Source organism: Psammomys obesus, unplaced genomic scaffold, assembly GCF_907164565.1.
Source record: "Psammomys obesus unplaced genomic scaffold, mPsaObe1.curated_primary_1811, whole genome shotgun sequence".
NCBI lineage: Eukaryota > Metazoa > Chordata > Mammalia > Rodentia > Muridae > Psammomys > Psammomys obesus.
Window position 1 is genome coordinate 4832126 of NW_026594462.1, and position 23883 is coordinate 4856008.

A 23883-nucleotide genomic window follows, 5' to 3' on the forward strand; every position below is an offset into this window, starting at 1 on the left:
AAAGTCAACACAGTAGATAGTTTAAGAGAAAAAAAAAAAACTACCCCAGTACCTATCTTTCTTACCAATATATATGGCACAGCAAAATCATTTAATCATTAATAAGTAACAAGCAGCAACCAAAATATGTTTTATGCGTCATTAAAACCCCACTGAGGCCATTAGAGTCCCCAGCAAAGTGATGCTGGAAACCACCTTCACCTGGCCACACATTCCAGCTAGAGGGTGAACGAACGGCAACACTCTCAAGTAAGCTTTTATTAACTATGAGAAATAAATTATATTAAGTGTTACTTTTTGAACTCAGAAATGAGGGAAGGGGTTGTTAAGATATCAAATTTACTAGGAAAATAATTATGTGAGAAATAAGTTGCTGTCAGAGAGAGACTTGCCAGATATTGCATTTAAGCAAGTTGTTATGCACACCTTTAGAATCAATTCTGTTACAAAGATATTAGTCTATGATACTAAATTGCCTCAGGAAATTTAAAAAAAAATTAAGGGTGGAGGAAGTGTTTTCTTGAACAATATTGCCATCTTTTTAGCAATGTTTATAGCAGTAAGAGACCACCGTGATTCAATTGTTTGGGACTTGTTACTAACTCGTCTTCTGTAACTCACTTCCAGATTGCAGCCTCTCACAAGCATGCTTCCACTTCCTTAGCTCCTCATGTCTGTGTGATTTACTAAATGCAATTCTAAAACTCGAAAATTACCTAGAAGTTTGTAAGAACACAGAGAAAGGTCGTCAGAACCAGACACATATTAAATATTAATTGTAATGATGACTGTCATCTTCTACAGTGATTATGTCATTATATAGGAATGCTAATTAAAGCATAAAATGACTTGTTAATTGAGAACGCATTCTGAACAAACACATTTGTACTTGTGTATTTAGTAGAAAATCCAGCCTGGAGACTGGACCATAATAAACTGCAGTTCTATTTTCTAAAATGCTGAAATTTGAGCAAATGTTCCCATGGAAGGTTTGCCTGATTCGTGGACTGACATTTCCTCTTTGTAACTTGTTTAACTAAAAGGGAACCATGCAGGCCAAATCCCACACTACTCATAGGCAGCAGGCCATTTCTTGCCGCTGAGACTTTTGTAAGGTTTCTTGTTTACTTCTCTCTTCCCTTACCACCACTCTCCCTCACTGTCTTTTATTTTAACATTCACAATATCATAGCTGCTTCAAGTCATCTTACAATAGAAGACATACCTGAAAAGATTAGATTTCCCACCTGGGATCTGTCCAGAAATTCAGTGTATTATAGTTCCCCCACGGCTTCCTCCATCCTGCTATACTTCCATGTTATCAATAGTAGCTTTCTTTCTTATTTTAGATTTACTTACAGAATGAACCAGGGAGCTAAGCTGATGGAAATCAGTGTGTATTGTCACTCATCTTTCATTCTAAGGACAAGGCTTACCACTGCTGTGTGTGACACTTTGCTGCCATCTATGTGTATAAAAAAGCATAACAATCATCCATGAAGCAGAAACTTTTCCTGGGTCCCCAATATAGATAAAGGTGTCTCATATAGATAAAGGAGAATCAGGAATAATTTGCCTACCTACCCAAGTGCAGAAGCTTGTGGGAATTACTATGACATCCTCTGTGAAGCAAGTCCATTTACTTGTAAAGTCACTTTTAGCCTATTAGTGCACTATTTAGCCTAATATTTTTATCATAGCTGGTAATTTTTCTCCCATTACAGGCACTGATAAGTTTTAATAAATGTAGTAACTTTTACAAAGTTAACAATTGAAAAGAATAAAAGTGAAAGATTGAAATCCTAAAGACATTGAAGTAAATAAATTCAATAAAATAAGGTAATTTTTATTAAAAAATGCCATTTAAATATCTTACCAAGTAACAGGATTAAATGACCACTTAGCCAAAACACTTTCATAATATTTAACATAAAGGGAAAAGAAAAGCAGTATTTGCTCTTGTGATATAAAAACAAATATTGTGTTGTAATAATCATTTTTCTGTTAATCAACACTGAAATGCTTCTCTCCAGAGAAGATAGAGGAATCTACCAAAATACACCAGAACCTCTCAACTTGGCTGTAAAAGATCTTAACAACAAACTCATTCCAGAGTGAGTTTCATAAGTGTGGGAACACAAATAAAAGTAGGCTTTCCATCAAGCCATCCACAGGAAAAGGGGGTTACTTGCAGTCAGGACAAGGGGCTGTCCTGAAGAATGTCTTTTAAAAGTTCAAGGTCTGTTTGTTGATATTACTGATTTCTAAAAGAGAAGATCAGCAGGGTAAGGGATGCTGACCCTGACTTCCCAAGCAATGAGAGGCCCTAACTGTGCTACTTCCACTCTATTGATCCATACTTTACAACTTTCCAGCACCATCTCTGTAAAATTTCATTTTACTCTCACTGCTATGACCATATACAAGCTATCTCATCTTTGAAACACACAATTTTCTAAAGAGGTCTCAGAATTCTAATGATGAACTTAACAGTTTCAATAGTCCAAGCAACACTTGATATGATCTTATAAATAAAATAATTCTAACTAACTGCATGTTATAAAATAAACATGCCGATATACATAGGTTGTTGTTATTACAATTATGCCTATTAATCTTTGATATTAAAGTTTTTTACATGCACACCATGGAGACATTAAAATTTTATTGCTTCTGGTACTGATAAAGTATCAAATAATGATTTACAGAGAAACTAAAATAACAAGTATTTATGCATTAAGTTTATTTGAATTTGAAAAGATTTCATTTTATCTTTTTGTCACAATTGTAAGGACATGACTTCAACAAAATGAATTTTATAAACATGAAATGTACTAAAATAATAAAGTAAGAATTGTCCCTAAAACTATGTTCTGATACGTCTTTTTAAAGAGAGCTCAATTCTTTAAATATGGAGAGCAATCTGAGAGGAGGAAAAATACATCAGCTTTCAAATGTTAAATAATATTATTATTTACACACTTGTCTAATTAGGAATTCTAAAATCTGTTTTGATTCATCATAAAACTAAAAGAAAAAATAGTTTTACTCACAATACACTTACTAGTGACTTAATTTCCTCCCATTAGTATTTACAAATTCACCTAGACATGGACATTAAGATAAACATGAACATTTAGCCATTTTAACTAATTTTAGCATTAATGCATAAATTGTTACAAAACTGAAATACTACTTTGGATTTTATTTAGTAAAAAAGCTACTACTGTAAATAGGTTAAGGTTGGAAAAGCTAACAAACACACCTTTGTGTGGTCCATTAATTATATACAAAATTCCAAATATTATTAGCTGTTATCAAAATTACAATACCACCTAGATCTAATAAAACAGAACAATGTGTTTGAACAGGGAATGGAGAACTTTCATAGAGTGTTCTCTCCCATAAAAATTCTTAATGGACTATAAAGGACTTTTTAAGTGGTTTTAGATTTGAATTAAATTGCTTAAATCTATAACAGGCTTCCAAGAAGAATGTGAGCCAGATGACACGCAGAGACCCTTACCAACAGTGTACATGCCTACCTATCCTCATGAATATAGGATTTTAAAAGGTCAAATTTCACCTAGGGATCATGAAACTGACTAGCTATATTCATATTATAAAAGTTTATATGGTGTAAACACAAAACTTAAAAAATGTTCTATCACAAGTTTTCTTTGTAATAAACTAAAGTGATTACCAAGTATTTTAAATACAGGGACTGTGCTTATACAGAAGAGGGTACAGAATGGGAGCTGCAGGACAGAAACAAAAGTCAACTGTCCTTGGTCATAGTAGAAGTTTACCACCTACCTATAGAGATGATGTTCATGTCACTTACACTCCAGCACTTATAGACCCACACATGCATGGCAGTCTAGACTACGCTCTCTCAAACTACAGCTTTTTTTGCTCCTCAGGCCTCTGAGTATTTCAGTATTACAAACTGGAGGATTTATGTAGATCTGAGCACTTTCAAAAACTGCATATGATAATATAACAATTTCCTCAAATAATAATGACTATCAATTCAGGTATCTATTAAGCAAAATAAAATATCTTCAGAGCCTCAACAGTCATAATTTATACCTATTAATATGTGAACAAAATGTGGTCATTTCAGATGAGTTAAAGCTATACATTCCTACTTTCCTTGTAAACTAATTAATTTTAGTATTTTTGGCATGCTCATGCTGCACCCTTCATTGTGTTCAGAGAGCTTCCTGACTATAAAGATACCACTCATATGGGATTAATTATAACCAGTTCCCTCCAGCAAGGAAAATGTCTTAATTCAACTTATTACATTGAAACTTCTTTTTTTTTTTTTTTAGTAAATGATAGGAATGACAAAAGAGGTAAGGTTTCTGTCAATTCAATAGCGCCCACATCCTACCCCCATCTTTGGTCATCTCATCCTAGTAGCATAAGAAGACAAACTGGAATCAGCCCTAGATTCAAGGCTAGAGAGAGCTTGGCTGCCATCAACTGGCAATCTCAGACAGGCACTTGTGAAAAAAGGGCATGACCTGGGTTATTGCCAAGAGCTCTGCCCCCTCAGATTTCTATGGCCCATGTAATAAAAACCAAAGGGCCCATACATCATTTCCCCTTTTAGAATATGCCCTACAAGCTAATGTTTCAGCACAGGAACTATAGGCATATGACCAAGAAAAACAGCCTTGCCTATCATTTCAAAGCACAGCTAAAGCAAACCACAGCTTTTATTCCCAGCAGAAGCAGCACCAACTAGCATGTTGACCATGGAACTATTAGCCCCATCACTTCTCCAGACCCTCTGCCTCATGTTAGCCTAAACTGTGAACAGAGAACACAGGAAGATTAGGGTAGGGAGTGACAGAATGACAATTTGCACTTCCTTCCCTCAGAACTCATTGCTGAACTACTACTCCATGAGGATGATGGTGCATTAGTGAAAAGAGGATGAACAGGGCTCTTGGCATCATGATGAGCTTTCAATAAAGCTGGTATAGTCAAGAGCCTGAGGCAGATGGCACAGTCCATTGCAAGAACACAAGCCCACAGAACAGAGGTAGAAAAAACTTATAACCTAAGGTAAGCAGCTCACTGGCGAAAACAGAGACTTAAGAAGCCCCATAACCAGGACTTGAAATCATGAAAAATCCTAATGTACAGTCTTGGGAGAGATAGGGCATGCCATTGGATGTGAAGATTCAGAATGTGTTCAGGGAACTCTAGTATACACCTTTAATTTAAGATCTCGTTCCTATACCACACTTTCATGAGAATAATCCCAACGTGCTATTACATTTAATTCCTATCCTAAAGCTGATTACAACTGCTCACCACCACCATGCACCCTGCTCTGGGTCTAATAAAAGGCAGCCTCTTGTGAAGAGAGGTAGATGACTATGTTCATCCATGATGACATAATGAACTCTACCATGCAACTGTGTGGGCCACAGGGCCAGGCCCTGACTCACTTTTAAGGATGTTTCTTCTAACCGCAATAGCAAATTTCCCTGTCTACTCACTTTCCTGCTCACACCTCCCTGCTAGGACTCCGGAGTCCAAAATAAATAGAAGAATGAGTAACAACACAGAAAAACAGTCCCTCTCTGATGTTGGTTATGGACTTTTCATAGGCTATCCTGCTCTGTTATAACTGTACACTAAAGGGCCATGTTACTGCACTTTTGTTTTGTGTTATAACTAGGTCAGCCATATATAAAGTCAACTTGCCTTTCCCGCCATAATGAATTCTCTCAGTGCAGCATGCCACTTGTTCCTTCTCCCAAGAGATTTGGGCTTTCTAGGGTAAATATAGCAATTAGTTATCAAGCTGTAAATTGCAACTCAGAACCACCAGGAAATAGATGACAATTCTTTAGCTTGGTGAATTAAAATCGCTTGGGCCCTTTCCCAGGTCTGCCAATGTAATTCCTGTGCCTGTTTTTATTCCTAATTCCACTTGCTGGACTGGCCTTTCTCTCTTGATTCCCTGTGATTTGAGTTAGTGAACTGGCACCTTCGTTTACAAGCAATTTTGCTCCATGACCAGCTTTCTGAGCCTGCGCAGGCTCATTTCCTTTGGGCTTCTCCACTCAGAATCTACCAGCTGATCTGCACAATGACAGAAGGGAGATCACAGCTCACTTACCCCTCCAACCAAAGCACTCAGGCCTCCTTACAGTCATAGAAAAAAGCCAGACAAGAAACACAGAGAACTGAAAGGGAAAGTAATAAGAATAATTAAAGGATTACAAGAGGAATGCAAACTACAGAGTTAGTCATGTTGCATAAGAGAAAGTTTGAAGGAAATATAATGATGATCTTCAACACTGAAAGGGGATTTGAAAAATCCTTCTTAAAACTAATATGAGAATATCTATACCACAGACACAGGGGAAGAAGCGAGTACAAGAAGAAACTACGGCAATATGAGGGAAGACGTTACTTTGTGAAGACTACCTGTTTCAGAATTACCATTCATAGAGATAATTGTTTTCTTTATTGCTCTTTAAAATAAATTACATAATATGAAGACCTGAGTGCCCATGCTGGATTTGGCAGTATCCAAATGTACCATTTGAGCAGATGATCTCATCTGTGAAACTGAAGTCATATTAAATTATTTCTCAAGTTCATGACTGCCTTATGACAAAATAATTTTCATATGTTTAAAAAATTCAAGGCGATTCCAGCATGATGTTGTGAGGTAAATGCAAGCAACACTGAACTAGATTCACTGTGGAAAGATCTCATCAATTCTATGACTGTAGGAATGATGTAAGATCAAAGATGCTGTGAAAAAAGTAGACAAAATCCAAAAGCAGAGCTACAATGAATGCTGAACAGAAAAAAAAAAAATTTATTCACAGGGAATTTAAAAAAAAAAATAGGGTCCTAAAACATTTTTTTTCTCTCTCTCAAGATGGGCAGGACTATAAACTGTATCATTTGTTCCGACTGGGATGATGTCATCATACTAGGTTTAAGGCTTTTAATAACTGGTACATTGCAGTCATCTCTCACTTTCTCCTGCGTAAGATCCAACCAGCCTTTCAATGAACTACTTCATGACTCATAATTTTACTGTTTATGATTCAGAAAAATGTCTTCAGTCAGTATTTCCCAGACTGCTATGGGCTCATTCCAAGAAGCAATTTCATCTTCATTGGTTTCCTACAGGAAGCCAGACCAGCTTCCTATTATTTTATTTTCCTTACTTTTAGCATACATGGCCCACACCAAATTAACTGGAAGTGTGAGTGATAGAAGAGTTTATTCTGTACAACATGAGGCCAACACAAACAATGCCAGTCTAGAAGTCAAGAATTCAAAATTAAATACAAAATGTGCTAATATTAGATTATCTTTCAAAATATTACAAAACAGCATGTTATTTTATGTTACTCTTACTGAACATATTACATCAGCCAGAAACAAATTTTTATTTAAAAAAATTAAATTCTTCAAAGATATTAGCATAGATTAACATAGAGAAATAATTTATAACAAAGTAAATATTTTAATCCCTTGATAATAATAAAACAGACCAAAATCTGAAACTAGAAATTCAGCTTTGAGTGATCAGAGGACATGGCAGCATATTCCAACTGCCTGGCAGGTGAACAAAATGAGCTGTGAGGACAATCTCTCAAACACAAAATCCTAAGTCATGCCTCCAGCATGGGGAAATAAATAGTGAAAATCTCTAGGAAAACAGCTCTGCATTTTCCTATAGAAAGAACCTCAAAGGAAAGATGTTAAGCACACATATAACATAGGATGACCTATAGATTAAGAGACCAAGAGAACAAAGAATATAGCTCTACCATGTGTTTAGTACGTATAAGGTCCTGTGTGCTGTCCTCAACACCCCAAAAAAAGCAAGAAAGAAGGTAAGAAAAAGAGAACAGTAGGGGATTGGTTATTGATGTTTCCCAAACAGTATCTAGGCAGATAAGAGGTGTCTCTGTAAACCTTCAGGCCTTTCTTAAAGGAAAATGGGCTGATCCCAAATGTAATAAGTAATAGTAGTAGTAGTAAATGCATACAATTCGCTATTTGCTTTTTTAAAAGATGTACTTATTTCATGCGTATAAGCATTTTGTTTGTGTATTACGAGTGTTTCTGGTTCCCCATGAGGTCAGTCAGAAGAGGGTGTTGGAACCCCTGAGACTGAAGTTACAGGTGTTCACGAGTCACTATGTGGATGCTGAGTGCCAAACCCAAGTCCTCTTCAAAAGCAGCCGGTGTTCTCACCTGCTAAGTATAAGGACTTTACAACCCAAGGACTGACCCTCAATTTTCAAAATTTACTGTTTTATGCCTAGGTTTATTCCATTGATCATTAGACTCAGGTTCTAATTCCTGTCTTAAGCAGGTATAATGCCCCTATTCTATACACAATTGAAAAATATGGAGAAACATGATAATAAAAATAAAATATTGTATTAGAGTATGATATACTCTAATAAAATAACTGTATTTGTTCTTTAAATAGAGAAAACACTGATAGCTGAACTTTTTTTTAACTTAGAGCCATTTTTTTATTTCTATGTTCTAGTAACCACTTGATTGAATAGGTATCTAAATAGAAAGAATCAACCCTGGTTTCAAATTTCATTCACCCAAGGAAGCATCAGGACACAGCCACAAAAACCTGAGTCAAGCAGGAGCTGGAAGGCTGGGAGGAGCTTCTCAAGTTTATGTTACTTGTTCCAGATAGAATGACTAAAGAAAGGTAGGCAGAGCACAGGATAATCCGAATACAGGAAAGGAAATCAACATTGAATGTTACAATAAAGATGGAATGGCTAAAAACAGCTTATTATTTTCACCATTCACAACAAAATAGTAATTCAGCTAACTTTAATGTATGATTGTAAACACAAGAATATAACTTTAACAATATATTTAATGTAAGAATATCCATCAACCCAGTCATAAAGCCACTACTAAAAATTAACATTATAATAAAGGTTTTAGTGATCCTACTCCTTCTAAAATTTAAAAAATTTTCTCTCACAGACTGATATGAAATGTCTGAACAGGGGCTCACAAATATAGAGAACAACATAAAATAAATGCAAATTGCTACTTCAATGTTAGTTGAAAGATTTTGTTGTACTGTTCAGTAACAGAAACCTCACTTAAAAATGATAAGCATTTTTATTAGGATGAATTCCCAAACTAATACTGAAGACTAAATTTGTTAAGTACTGGTGGTTGTTTTTTATGTTAGAAACAATAATTGTGAGTAAATAGAGAACACTGCAAGGACAAAGCCAGAGAAGCCATGGCATTGAAAAGGGCTTACCTTGACATGGCTCTGGGCACCAAGATTATAGATCTCTGTAGGCTTCACTTCATTGATGATTTTCACCAGACAGGTGCTATCAGTGAGGTCACCATAGTGCAACTTCATGTCTTTAGTATTTAGAAAAAAGACCATCAGATACAACATAACAAAAGAAAATACTTTCCAATATCAAAACTGAAATATGAACATGTTTGAGCAAATGTCCTTGTTGTGTACTTGAGCATATTTTGGATATATGCCTAGCAGTGGTATAGCTGGATCCTGAGGAAGCACTATTCCTAATTGTCTGAGAAAGCACCAGATTGATTTCCAAAGTGGTTGTACAAATTTACATTCCCACCAGCAGTGGAGGAGGGTTCCCCTTTCTCCACATTCTCTCCAGCATGTATTGTCACTTGAGTTTTTGATCTTAGCCATTCTGATGGGTGTAAGGTGAAATCTCAGGGTCATTTTGATTTGCATCTCCCTGATGGCTAATGAGCTTGAGCATTTCTTCAAGTGTTTCTCTGCCATTCGATATTCCTCTATTGAGAGTTCTCTGTTTAGCTCTCTTCCCCATTTTTTAATTGGATTACTTGGTTTGTTGCTTTTCAGCTTCTTTAGTTCTTTATATATTCTGGTTATTAGCCCTCTGTCAGATATAAGGTTGGTGAAGATCCTGGGCAGAGAGGTCTTTTCTGAGACTGATACTCCAACCAAGGACCATTCATGGTATAACCTAGAACCCCTGCTCAGATGTAGCCCATGGCAGCTAAGTGTCCAAGTGGGTTACCTAGTAAGGGGAACAGGGACTGTCTCTGACATTAACTCAGTGGCTAGCTCTTTGACCACCTCCCCCGGATGGGGCAGCAGTCTTGCCAAGTCACAGAGGAGGGCAATGAAGCCAGTTCTGATGAAACCAGATAAGCTAGGGTCAGATGGAAGGGGAGAAGGCCCTCCCCTATCCATGAACTTGGAGAAGGGCAGGGAGGAGATGAGAGAGGGAGGATGGGATTGGGAGGAATGAGGGAGGGGCTACAGCTAAGATACAAAGTATATAACCTGTAATTAATATAAAAATAAAAATTATAAAAAGGAACACTTAAAGAAAACTGAAATATATAATATTCAAGTATGAAAATGAAGGTCAAACTGAAAATGTCCCAAGGTATGATACAATCCTGCAATCCCAGTATTTGGAACACTGAGACAAGAAGGATCTTGAGTTTAGCCTGAACTCCTTAGCAGGATCCCACCATGTGCACCAACTTCTTCCACCAACACAAAGATAAAAACATTGTATTTGATGCTTGTTGAGTATTGGAGTATAACTTTTATCTTCAAGAAAAATACAATGTAGAAAGATAGGTCTGTGTGGATTTGTAATAGGAAACTCAAACAGAAAGATAGGTCTGTGTGGATTTGTAATAGGAAACACAAATAGACTTGTTTAAAAACTGTAATATATGAAAATGTTAGACAATTATCATGGGGCTATAAGTAGTTAAAACATGTATTATGTAAAAGTGAGATCTGGACAAATATGAGCTTGGAATAATGTATATAATCTCTAACTATATCTACAACACACTGATGATAGCAAAGATAGACCTTTGGGGGAAATTTTGTTCAGATACTATCATGTGGTTTTTAAGTAACTTACAGAATAAGTGCTTAAGTATGCCATTATATGTCTACAGGCGTACCACAACTGCTCGATGGACAACCAATCTATCCAAATTCCTACATCAAAGCTGACTCATACTGACTTCATTAGTCTAAAAATATGAGCACTTTGCTAGCTTGGTCTACATCTAGATCCAATGGAGGTATCATTTTACACACAAAAAATATATATATATTTTGAGCACTTCTAATCTGAAATTTCAAAATGTGGCATGACTCAAAATTCCAAAAGTTTTGAAGTACTGACAATGTAATGCCACAAATGAGAATATCTATACCATGAAAATGGTTTGTGCACAAAATTATTTAAAATATTGTATAAAATGTGTATATAACATATAAATGAAACATTATAAATTCTAAGTGATTAGTTAGGTCCTATTTATAAATCATATTATTATCTGAAAAATCTAAATCCAAAATTTATTCAATATGTATTAACTTTTAAGCAGATACACTGAGTAACATAAACATTAGGTGAGAAGTCTTTTTTGTGAATAGCTAGGTCACCTTCCTAATAATCCTAATACCTAAAAGTAGCCTAACCTCTGATGCTTCTTTTTTTAAAAAATTTTGTGATATAAACTAGTTATGTTTTTATTTTCAACTCCCTCTAGACTTTGAATTTCTTTTTTTTAATTCTTTATTAATTACACTTTATTTACTTTGTATCCCCCCTGTGGTTCCCTCACTCCTCCCATCCCAATCCCTCCCTTCCTCCACCCTCTGCATGCATGCCCCTCCTCAAGTCCACTGATAGGGGAGGTCTTCTTTTCCTTCCTTCTGATCTTAGTCAATTAGGTCTCATCAGAGTGGCTGCTGTGTCTTCTTCTGTGGTCTGGTAAGGCTGCTTCCCCCTCAGGGGGAGGTAATTAAAGAGTAGGCAATCAGTTCATGTCAGAGACAGTCCCTGTTCCTATTACAATGGAACCCACTTGGATACTGAACTGCCATGGGCTACATCTGTGCAGGGGTCTTAGGTTATCCCCATGCATAGTCCTTGGTTGGAGTATCAGTCTCAGAAAAGACCCCTGTGCTCAGATTTTTTGGTTCTGTTGCTCTCCTTGTGGAGTTCATGTCCTCTCCAGATCTTACTGTTTCCCACTTCTTTCCTAAGATTCCCGGCACTCTGCATAAAGGTTGCCCATAAATTTCAGCATCCCTTTGACTCTTCTTAAGACATGAAGCCTAAATCACTTTGGGGTTACACACTCACTGAACAACCCTTGCTGGCCAGAATCACAAGGAAACATATAGACTGTATCGTAGGCTGAGCTCTGCGCGTATCATGGCATCTCTCCTCAATAAAGTCACAGTCTGTGTCTCCATTTCCTCATGTTCAAGAGATCAAATGAGAAAATACTGTGTCATGCTATCTAAACGATACTGCTCCGCATAGGCAAATTAATTCGCAGCAACAAAAATAAGAAAGCCACTAAATCCTCATATTGATCTCTAAAGCAATTTAAGTATCATTTGAGTTGCCATCAAGATTTGAAAGTATCTTCAAGAATTATTTTAAAAATTCCATGTATATGAAGTTATGTGGTAGGGAGATGGGAAGGATTTGAGAGTGCTTAGAAGAAGGGACAGAATATGATCGAAATAGATTGTATAAAAAAATTAGGAAATATTTTAAAATTTAATAAAAAACTGTAAAACTCTTAGAATAAAACATATGAATGAATTTTCAAAAAAAAATGTACAAAGAAAAATTAACTTGAATAAATTAAACCAAATAAAGAAAACAAAAAAAGTTCCATTTCAACACAGAACTGGAGTTACTTGCAGGCTCAGGGACGCCTGAACTGAAGGCAGCTAGTCAAAGTTATGCTTTCTATTGGTCTCTAAAAGTCATTTACACCGTGTCACTCTATAACCAACCAAGATGAAACTAAGAAGAGGGCAGCTATGAGGAAGGTTTCCCTGGTTTGCACATCATATGCTTCTCACTGCAGTAATTCCAGGATGAGTAACTAGATGGGCTGAGAATAATGATAGTTGAAAATATGTTATCTAAAAACAGGAAACAACAGAAAAAAATTAAAGAAAATTACTTACTTCCTTCAGTATGAGCCTGAGGATTTTTATATAAATGTTCAATTCGACCTGTGTTAAATGAACTGGAACGCCGTACAATTCCATGGACCTGAGTTTTTAAGTATAGAAAAAAAAGTAAATTATAAATATAAAATGAGGCATAACAAACAACTCAGAAGATCTTTTGGTAATGTGCGGTTCTACAAAAACTATAAACAGTACTTTTAGGAGGCTTTTTATTTATGAGATATCATTCCACTGTTTAGTTTCTGCCCAACCACCGCCTGTGTGTTACCAGCACACTGCTTTTGACTTGATCTAACGTTTGTGCTGTCAATCTCAATGTAAACAATTAGATAATCACAAGACTTCTTGCATAGTTAGAGATTACTCAAATTTGTCTTCCAAACACACATAGTCATACTGATGACAAAAATATCTCTGATTTGAAAGTGAAGGCAAATTGGGGGCTGCAGCTGTGAAACTGCTTTTGACCTGTTTAACACAGAGGATAAGGTTTCCCCAGTTTCCCCAGTTCTCAGTGCTACTTCATGCTAGTGTATCAATCTCTGGAGGCATAGATACAATCAGAGGGCAGTTGCTTTTGCACAGCTGTGTGGAAAAGTTAGAAAGCCAAACTATAAAGATTAGGAAAAGATTTATATATTACTAAATTTAAGACACAAAAGACTCAAAGATTTAAAAAAAAAAAATCTTGACATATCCATGGTCACTGTAAAGGGATAAAGTCACTGAACAGCACGGCATACCTGTCTGATACTAAAGAAAAGACTACTGTGTCTGACACAGGAGAGAAATTGCTCCACACTCGGTCCCACTTCCTCCTTGTGTCAAGATTTCTCCCTCTGTGCTGCCAATGCTAACACCAACTCATGTCACTAACTGCCCAAGTTCCAGTTGTACTGGTGGCAGTTTTAATCCTTTACTTATTTTAGAAGTGTTCCTTCTAATGTTGGGTAGATTCATTTGCAGCTGAATACACTTCTATATTTTAACTCAATCGTTTTCTGTCTATTTCAAACCAAAATTAATCCCTGGCATGACTCAAACATTCCAAGTGCAAAGGGGAATTATAAGCACATAAGGCTTTCTTTCAAACAGGAAGAAATGTCATTGCTGCTTCATATAACATACACAAAACACTGACTTCTGCTAGAGATATGGCATACTCACAATTAATAATTCTGTTAGTTAAATGCTTTTGCCAAGTGAAAAGTACTCAACACTATTTTCCAAAAGAACAAAATTCAAGAAAAGTTGGTATAAAATACCTTAGGAAAGGAATGTTATAAACTTGGTTGACATTTTAGGAGGCAAACACTAAAATTTAGGAAGCATTAAATTGTGTTGTTATTATTAAGCTTGTAATTAATTGTATTTCTGTAAGACGCTACTGCTTATAAATTCAAACTAATCTACAATAACAATGAATATTTTAAATAAAGTATAAATTCACATACTAATGCATAGAAAACTTGGCGTTTACACAAAAGTTACTTCTAATATATAAATTTCTCCAATATGAGTACTCTACTGTATTCAGTAGAAATTTTTCTTTGTTCTAAAAACATAACTTATTTGATAATTAAAATAGTATTACTTTCTATTTTATTTAGGCAGCATTCTCTTGTTTATTAAATTCTAAAAAAAAAAATCACATATTCCAATAGGCAAAAGCACAGAGAAATACTCTAAATATAAAAACTTATAAGGCTTTGATAAACAATATTCTACAATCTTAACAGGTTCAGATTCCAAGTCAGAGCAAATACAGGCAACAGCTTTCATATCACACCTACAAAGACAATCAATAGGCACTATTTTTTTGTTTTGTATTTCTCTAGAGAAAAAAGTATGTTTTAATTTCCATTCACTCCCAATTTTTGGCATGTATGTAGAAGGGAAGAAAGACGTGCCAAATACTTAATCCATGACAGCAGGTATTATTCTAAGAACTAATGAAAGCTGAGTCTGTCTGCTTCTGAGGCAGGTGAAATACAAACATGAAGACAAGCCAAAATGTGTGCAAACTGCATAATCTAGTTAAGAATTTGAGATTAGCAGCTTTCCCTTTACAGAAAGAAAATAGGTAGGTCTTTTTTCAAGATTCGGGGGGGAAAGGAGATGTGAATTAAGAAAGCAAACAGAAAATAAATAAGCCAAGTGACATTTACATAAACTTAATTAGAATTATAATTATGAATTATACCAGCTCAGGAACATCTAAGATCGTAAGTGGAAAAGGATGTTTTAACACAAACCTCATGACTCAGTCGACTAGCTACCAGAGAGGACAACTACAAGTTCTCTCAGTACTAAAACAACGATGGTTTGACTTCAAAATGTTGAGTTCAAAGTAGGTGCTAAAATAAGAAAATGTTTTTTTCATTATTTATTAAGAAGATAGGTGATTCACACCTCTGGATTTCAAATTCTCCTGTGTCTTATTCTTGGAAGAGGATAGCTCCCAGGGATGGTCAGTGTCATTCATCTTTGGAAAGTATGGAAGACCTAGATTATATCAGCAGCCGGCATTTACACAGCAATGACCACATACCAGGCACTGGTCTTTACGACACAGAGTAAGCACATAGCAGACACTGGTCTTTACTGGTGGTGAGGCAGATCTTCACAGTCACCATACCACAAGTGAGAGCACTGCCTGACACTGCATAGCTAACACATAACTTACATTCTTAACAGGCACACTGATTCTATCCTGTCAGTATACCATGCAGTCTATATATAGTCTTTTTCTAATCAAGGTACCAAGCTTCTGAAATAATGAACAACTTTGAAGAAAAATATCTCAAAAGTCCTCACGGATCAAGGAAGGAAGAGGAAGAAGTTCACATTCTAAAACACTCCCCTCACATAATGCCAGACTTTTGAATTGAGTCTCTTTTCTTCTTTGACACTCCATCTCAGGGGAAGTGATCATGTTTTCTTTTCTGGAAGGGAACCCCACAATGAATCTATTCTTTATTTTAAATTCTGCTATGCTGTGTTGCTGTTGTCTGGTTATTAAGAACATATTCTCTTATATTCATAGATACATGTTAGCTTTTGAAGAGTTCAACTTGGACTTTTTTTTTCTTTTAGTATTAGTCTTTATTTCTCACATTTTTCTCTGTGCAAAATGAGCACATATTAGTCACCATATGCTAACAGCTTTCTAAAACTGTGGTGCTAAGCTATAATGTGCTTCCGCACATACTAGAATGTACTTCAAGCCAGACTGTACTTCCACAGCAGGTTTTACTACTATTGACCTTTCTCCCCGAAAATCTGACAGAATGTGTAAGTTCTAGGATTTGAGGCAAAAGAACATGCCTGATTTCAATACTGTAATTCAGGAGTTATACTATAGTATCTTCTATAGCATGTATCTCTGGTTTGTCCCTATTCACTCTTTCTGCCACTCCTGTATCAGGAACAACCTTGTGTCTCACAAAGCTCCAATGGCTAAGTGTTTCATTCATGCCATCTCTCACTTAAATCTTCCCAAGGATCTTGGACAATAGACAGATATGCTCATCATCCCTGTCTAACAGACAAAACAAACAAACAACAAACTAACTAAAAACCAACCAACCAACCACCCAAACAAACAAAAAGCCCAGAAAACAAAGCTTTAAATGGGTCAAGAAATTTGACTGAGGACACAGAGCCACCAAGAAGAGAGGATTGAGATATAAGCCACACAGTGCCGAATCCCCAGGGCTGATTGCTATTGGGACTAAACCGCATATTCAGCTGCTTGCTCTGTGCTGTATAAATAAAAGAAATATGAACTTTGAGCTTTAGCAAGGTACAAGTGTGTGTGTGTGTGTGTGTGTGTGTGTGTGTGTGTGTGTGTATGTGTGTGTGTGTGTGTGTGTGTGTGTGTGTAAAGTGTCTTCAGGGTAACTGTGCATAACACCTGACAATTCTTGATTTCCCTCACTATGAAGACATCTGCAGGCATTAAAGAATGAACAAGTGAGTCAGACATGGTGACACATGCCTGTAATCCCAGAGCATCAACAATTCCAAGAAAGCCTGGGCTATTTAGTAAGACCTTTTCTCAAAATAAAAATAACACTAACAATGTTAATTATAACAAAATAATAACAACAAGCAAGTAGGGATGTGGTCAGTTTTAATGCTTTAATCCTCAGTAAAAGCCAAGAAGCAAGCACTCAGAGCTGAGGCAGAGATGGAGCACACAGATGACCCTCAATATCCACAGACTTGGACACCATGGAGTCAACAAACTGTAGCTGCATCTAGCTGTTCTGAACAAGGACAGACTTATTTATTACCTAATTAATACAACTAGTTATATAATATTTGCATTGCGGTGAGTATAATAACTGTCCTAGTGATGAGTTAATGTATACAAAAGAATATGCATGAGCAATGCACAAATACCAAAATATTTTATAAAAGTAACTTGAATGTCCTCATACTTTGATATGTGCAGAGCCTCCTGGAACCAACACATTTGTAGATTATCAAAACAACAAACTGTATTTTACTTCTTTACTTTAAAGGGCTCGCGCAGAATGTGATCAGATACAGAGGGTTCAGTGACCACATTAAATAGCCATCTTCCAATCTTCAACAATCAAAAGGCTCATGGAAAAAGGCTTGAGTAATTCTTACTAAGCATTCTGTTAATAAATCCTATTGTTCTGCATATATCTGTTCTTTGATATGTTTTCTAAGCCTCTTATAGATTTTTGCTGCTTTTTAAATACAGTAAAAATACAGGAGCTTAATTAATTGTGTTATTTTCCCCTGAGCTAGCTCTTTTCCTCTATTGGCCTCCTTCACCATGCCAGGCTCACTGAGCCACTGACAGCAAATCAAACTCTGCCTCTTCTAATAGAAGAACAAAGCAGCCTCAGCATCACACTCTTACAGTGCTGACCTGTTCCTAGCCCACACTTTGCTACCAAACTTATATTGTTTTAGTTATTTCTAAGCTTGCTGGTATTTCTGAATAGAAACTGAATCTGAATAATCAAAGTAGTTCAAAGATAAAGCTAGCAAGATGGCTTGGCACATAAAAGCATGTGCTGCCAAGCCTGATGACCTGAGTTCAATACTCCGGAAGATAAAACTATCTGCCACAAGTTGTCTTTGACATTCACACATAAGCTGCAGCACATTTGCATATATACATAAAGTAAAACTTTTTAAAGTAATAAAAATAATAATGTAATTTTTAAAAAGTCTTAAGTAGTCCAGAAGTAAGGTCCAACTGGATCACTCAGTCAATTCACTGACTCCACTAGTCCTTTAGTCAGCAGTACCCTATCTGTTCACAGAAAAACAGCATCAGCAACACCTAGGGACATATAAGAAAGGACAATCCCAAACTTCTGAACCAGTCTGTGGTATCATAACAGAACCCGAGGTATGTCCACACTAAAGGTTAAGAGTCCACTGAGGTAGAAGTCTATAGTCACCCAAAATTGCTGTCATCGACCTCTGGATTCAGATGTGGTCAGGCATGTTCCCAACCATTCAACTACACACATTCTAATTCTATACTGCTCATGGTCTAGAATACCCAAGAACTGCAGCTGATAATCCTGAAATTTTTCCAAAGCTGTCTATTTTTTTAAATCACTGTAGTGTTTACTGTGACCTAAATACAAAAAGATAAAGCCTATTTCACAATCAGACTCTTCTTAATAGATCATTCAACAATTTTATCAATCAGCTCTTAAAATTTAAAGCAGGCCACTGAAGTTAATACAGCCTATACAAAACCCTTTAGTCTAATCACCCCTATACAGCTCACACTTTTTCCACATTGTATGGAAGACTTTCTTCCTGTCCCCTTGCCTTGTCTTGTCCCTTCACCCTGAATTACCAATGATGTTTTTTTCTAACAACTAATAAATCTCACTACTCTGATCCAATTGTGTCTGTGATAAATTCCTCCCAATTAACTGTAATTTGCCAAGTGTATCTTCTGCTGTCTTTCTGTAACAGAACCAAATCTGTACCTTTAAATTCACAGTCTTAAAGAACTAAAATATTTGCAGGTCACCAGACAGCACGAAGCTCTCACTGCATCGATTTGTAAATCTTACATCACGCCTGTCCTCTCAAACCTGTTAATTTCTCAACGAGACACCTGAATACAGCTTTACTTCTCCGTGACAGCATTCCCTGCCTTCTCCAATACCACTTACAGCAATACATATGCAGCCCTGCTGCATGCAAATGATTAACGCCTACACAACATGACTAGCTCCAAGGCCTGCCCACCGACTGGCTCACTCACACTAACAGCATACAGCCAAACCCTTCCTAGTCTCCAGACTACATTCAGTCATTTCCCATTACTTCTAACTTCATTTCCACTCATGGTCCCACAGGTCCAACTCAAAGTATATCACAACACCCTTATGATTAGAGCAACATTCAACATATCATCTCCATCTTCAACACTACAATGACTTGGCTTACTCAGCTTCTTATCTTGATGATAACTCACTCCCATCACTTGCAACCATACATCTGTTAGCAGCAGGTCCTACATATCTGAAACAGCACTTCAGATGTATCTTTACTATATCTTTCTGTTATTTATTAATATTTTAACTTAACAGCTTAACTAGACAACAACTTTTTCCTAAAACAAATACTTTTAAACTACTTATGACCTACTATAAATCTCATTGTTTTATTAAATATTTAGACTCTCAATTACTATAACAATTTATTCCTGTAGACACCTATGTATACCTGTGTACATAGGTACTCTTATAATTACACTTGCCTTACTTTGATATTGCAAAATATAAAACTACTATAAAAGAACAGAGAAGGTTTCTAAGCACTGCTATGACTTCTTATAATCAAAGCTATTAGAAAATATTGAGTACAATAAGAAATTAAAATTCCATTTTTCTTCAAATCCTGTTACCAAGCCAAATTTCTTGCAGTTCTCTTCCATTTGTCAACTGCACATTTCTATACAACATTGCTACAATCAGCAGTAATAAAGAGGAAATGTAAAACTATTAGTACAAATATTTCCAGCCAGCCAGGATATAGGCCAGTGTATAAGTTTTATTCTCTATAGATCATGAATTTATTATGCATAAGTACCTCCAGAAAATGTTCTTTAAAAGTAAGCAGTAGAATATTTGGTAAACTACATCAGATTTAAACAAATTATTTCTAATGTTGAAGAAAACAATGATAACAGTAGCAACAATGGATCTGACAGATCCATCTTCCATAAAATAGACAGTTGTCTGTTAGAAAACAAACACCTCCAGGTGTAAATCTTTCATGCAACCTTGCCAAAGATCAGCTTGGTTTTTATTGTTCTGTGCAATTTCCAAATTAAGTGACTTCACCATGAGTGGAACTTTTTAATGTAGCACATTACATCATAAATTAACCCTAACACTGTTATAGTCAGGCTCGTGCAGGCTGCTGCTTTATCAGAGAACGAGGGAGACATGCAGAACAGCAGAAGCCGGTGTGCTAACCAGTAGACAGACAGCACAATGAGCTGGCAGCATCACAGGCGCCAAGGCAGAGTTGTGCTTGTATTCTGATTTGTTATCAGGGTTTCCGTGGAAAGCACACCCAGAGGAAGCAAGGCAGCTGCATCCTAGCAATCCAGGGCAACCCCAGGAGCACCGAGTCACTCACCTCATATCCTTTCTCCAGCAGGAATTCTGCCAAGTATGAGCCATCCTGGCAAGAGAGGGAAAATTGAGAAGAGTTAGACCAATCGTGACTGGTACAGAATGGTGATCTACACTAAGAGTTTGGACACTATCATTTGAAAGGCAATTTAAAAAGAATAAAAATCATAGCAAACAAAATAAAAACAAAGCTTATAATGACAACAAACACTGAATGGTGTTCCACTCTTCACAGAACGGACAGCAATCCACGTAAGCATCTCTGAAGACAGGAAAAAGTCAAAACCCAGGGAAATAATCAAAGCAACAGAAAGAGCATAAAGTTTCAGAATCATGTGGATTTGGGTTCAAGTTTTGCCATTTACAGACTATATGAAATATGCAAATATGTTAGGAAAGTAAAAGTCAGCCTTGGTACCAAAAGGAATACAACAAATTCTGGTGGGGACAGTACTTAAAAGAGACACCCTGGGAAGTTCAAGGGGAGACAGAGAGCACAAGGTGCAGTGTTACTGAGAATGACTCCACAGAATTGTGAAGGCTAGAAGTGCTAAAGAGGAAGGTGAGCAACTCCAAGGGAGCTCTCAGGGGCCAAAGTTAGCTGCTAAGACCTCCTGCTGTAGAAAGTCATTGAGTTTAGGGAGTTTTGTGGTGTAGGGGGTTTAGAGCTTTATAGAATGGATTTATAACATAAATGTGTATGTATGATATATAAACTTCTAAAGAGGAAACTGTTGCTATCTGATGATATAATAAACACTTACATGAGTTTACTTTAAAACGTGGAGTAACTCCTACCTTAATAAGGGACATGAAGACAATCGTGTCTTTTCCACTACTAAAAATCTTAGTGATGTCCAAGCTGTTCTAGATTACCCTGCATTTTCTGTATTCATTTTAGAGTTTGATTCTTCCTTAAGGGTCATACATGAATCTACAATGCACAAACGCATATTGAATTTGACTGACATCCAAGGTGTGTATGTACGTGTATATTTATTTGTTAAACAAAAAGAACACTGGGAGTCTCAACTGGTAATAATTATTTTAGAAATTTCTAGATGAGAGTTTCCATTTAAATAATTTCATGTCACTTTACGAGGAAAAAAGTATGACAAATATCTAATTAAATTAGTCTGAGGGTCAAAAGTTGAACTATTACAATTCAAGGAGTATTAGCTTCCCTCAGAAAAAGAACCTGGACTTGCACTTTGTAGCCAATCTCCTAATTGTTCTTCAGCTTTCTGCCCCAATGGGGAGTCCTTTTTATCCAACTGAGACTTAAACTAGGGGTCCAATTAATGCAAATTTGTGCTCTGAAATGTATCTGGAGTATTTGGGTTTTCTTAGGTTTCTTAAGTTTAAAAAAAAAAAAAAGCTTAAAATATCCCTTTGAGGTTCAGAAATCTCTACCAGATATTCTAGGAGAAAGAAAAATGAAACAAGCCTCAGTATTATCATGATCTGACCTAAAGCTGGAACTGGAGACACCCTATGGGTCCTGAAAATGACAGGGCTGAGGAGCGAGTGTTTACAACATTAGTGCAGAAGTTCTGCATAAATTTATGCAGAATGGCAAGGCCAGGCATACAAAGGACACATTCTGAGGTCCATTAAAAACTCCAGCAGATTTTCTTCTGACTTCTTGACATAAATATTCTGGTTTATAGACTCATAGAAAAGAGTGTTTGGCCTTTTCTACTCAATCTTACAATGTGTATAGGTTTTACATACATTTAGGTGTTAGCTAATTCAAAGCAAGAAGCTGACTGGTTCAAGTCAGGACAAGACAAACTAGCCTATATGATTACTGTATGTTTTGTTTCTTTTTGGGGAAGGGAATTGGGGTGAGAGGTAGTCCTGTGAATCAATGAATAAGAAAGCAGTATCAAAGAAAACAGCTGCAATGATAATATTTTTACTACAGCCTCTAGAAGTCTTAGAAAGCAAACTTGCTTTTGTTACAGTATTATTACCTTGAAGTAGCCAACACTACACTTTCCATTCTTTATGCACTTGGAATAAAACAGAATGCTTTATGTTCTACCATGCTCAAACAGAATTAAAACAGAGGGGGTGGGAGGCAACTCTGCTGGATCTCCCTGGGTAGGGAGAGCTGTGATTATTCACAAAGCTGATGTGAAACAGACCTGACCAGGACTGAACCCTGTCAATAAGGTCTTGTTCTTCTCACCCAAGCTGCTCCTCAAACTTTCCAACCACACTGGAACATTCTGAACCAGCAGTGGCACTCACTTCCTCCTCATTTCCTTGCCAGGCCCCTCCAGTGATAGGGCCCAAGCTGCACAATGAGTGGGAAAGGAGCCTAGCAAAGGCTTTTGGTCTCTGGCCCAGGGAGCTCAGCTGGCCTCTCCCTCATCCTCCCCACTGGCCCTGGGGGACTCCTGGGAGATGTGGTATCTGAGCACACAGCCAAACCAACAGGATAGCTGATAGAGAATGCTCCAATCAAACTAATGACTGGACTGTCACACCAAGGACCAGCAAGAAATGTTAACTTCTGACAGTTGACTCTGAAATCAAAGAAAACAGGCTAGATCTGCTCACTTGCTAGAACCCCTTATTAATTCCAGCCAGGTTCAAAATATGTTACTAAAAGCATTTTAGTTGGAGAGATAATTTCCGAACTGTTACTTATTAAATTTAATTCTTCAGATGGTTATTGGAGGTATCTATTTTTATATGAAAGTCAGACCATTTTAGACTATCACTGTGGCTCTACTATTATTAAGACACAGAAACATTTTCTGTTTTTCTCTCACATGAGAACTCAGTAAAGAGAATTAAAGAGTCATTTGGCATGTCAGGAAACTAAGATATAGTATAAAATCACATAACTAGTTATAGATGAAACTAGAACTAGAATTCAAGCCTTTCATTAGCTCAACTAGAAAATAATATCCCTCACTATTTCTCTGGGAGCTACCAAAACATGTCAAAGCACAACAGAGTAAACAAAGACCACTAAAGGGTTCATTTTCAAACTAACTTTATTGGGCCCTTTTCCATTACAGGGTGTTTTACAGATTAAACAGTGCTTCCGGTTTTAAGTGACCCAAACACAAAGAAACCATATAATTTTAGAATGCTCTAGAGCCAAGAAAAGAAAAGGAAAGAAAAGAAAAGAAAAGAAAAGAAAAGAAAAGAAAAGAAAAGAAA

At 36.5% G+C, this 23883-nt stretch overlaps 1 protein-coding gene across 1 annotated transcript in view; it reads right to left on the reverse strand.

The window, feature by feature from the left end:
• Gmds (GDP-mannose 4,6-dehydratase) overlaps positions 1–23883 on the reverse strand; it is a 501725-nt gene that overhangs the window by 386072 nt on the left and 91770 nt on the right. Inside the window, exons 2-4 of the mRNA XM_055619053.1 lie at positions 20708–20752; positions 13040–13127; positions 9311–9420 (exon numbers count right to left, since the gene is read on the reverse strand). Coding sequence (XP_055475028.1) covers positions 9311–9420; positions 13040–13127; positions 20708–20752 — 243 coding nt within the window. The remainder of the gene's footprint in view (positions 1–9310; positions 9421–13039; positions 13128–20707; positions 20753–23883) is intronic.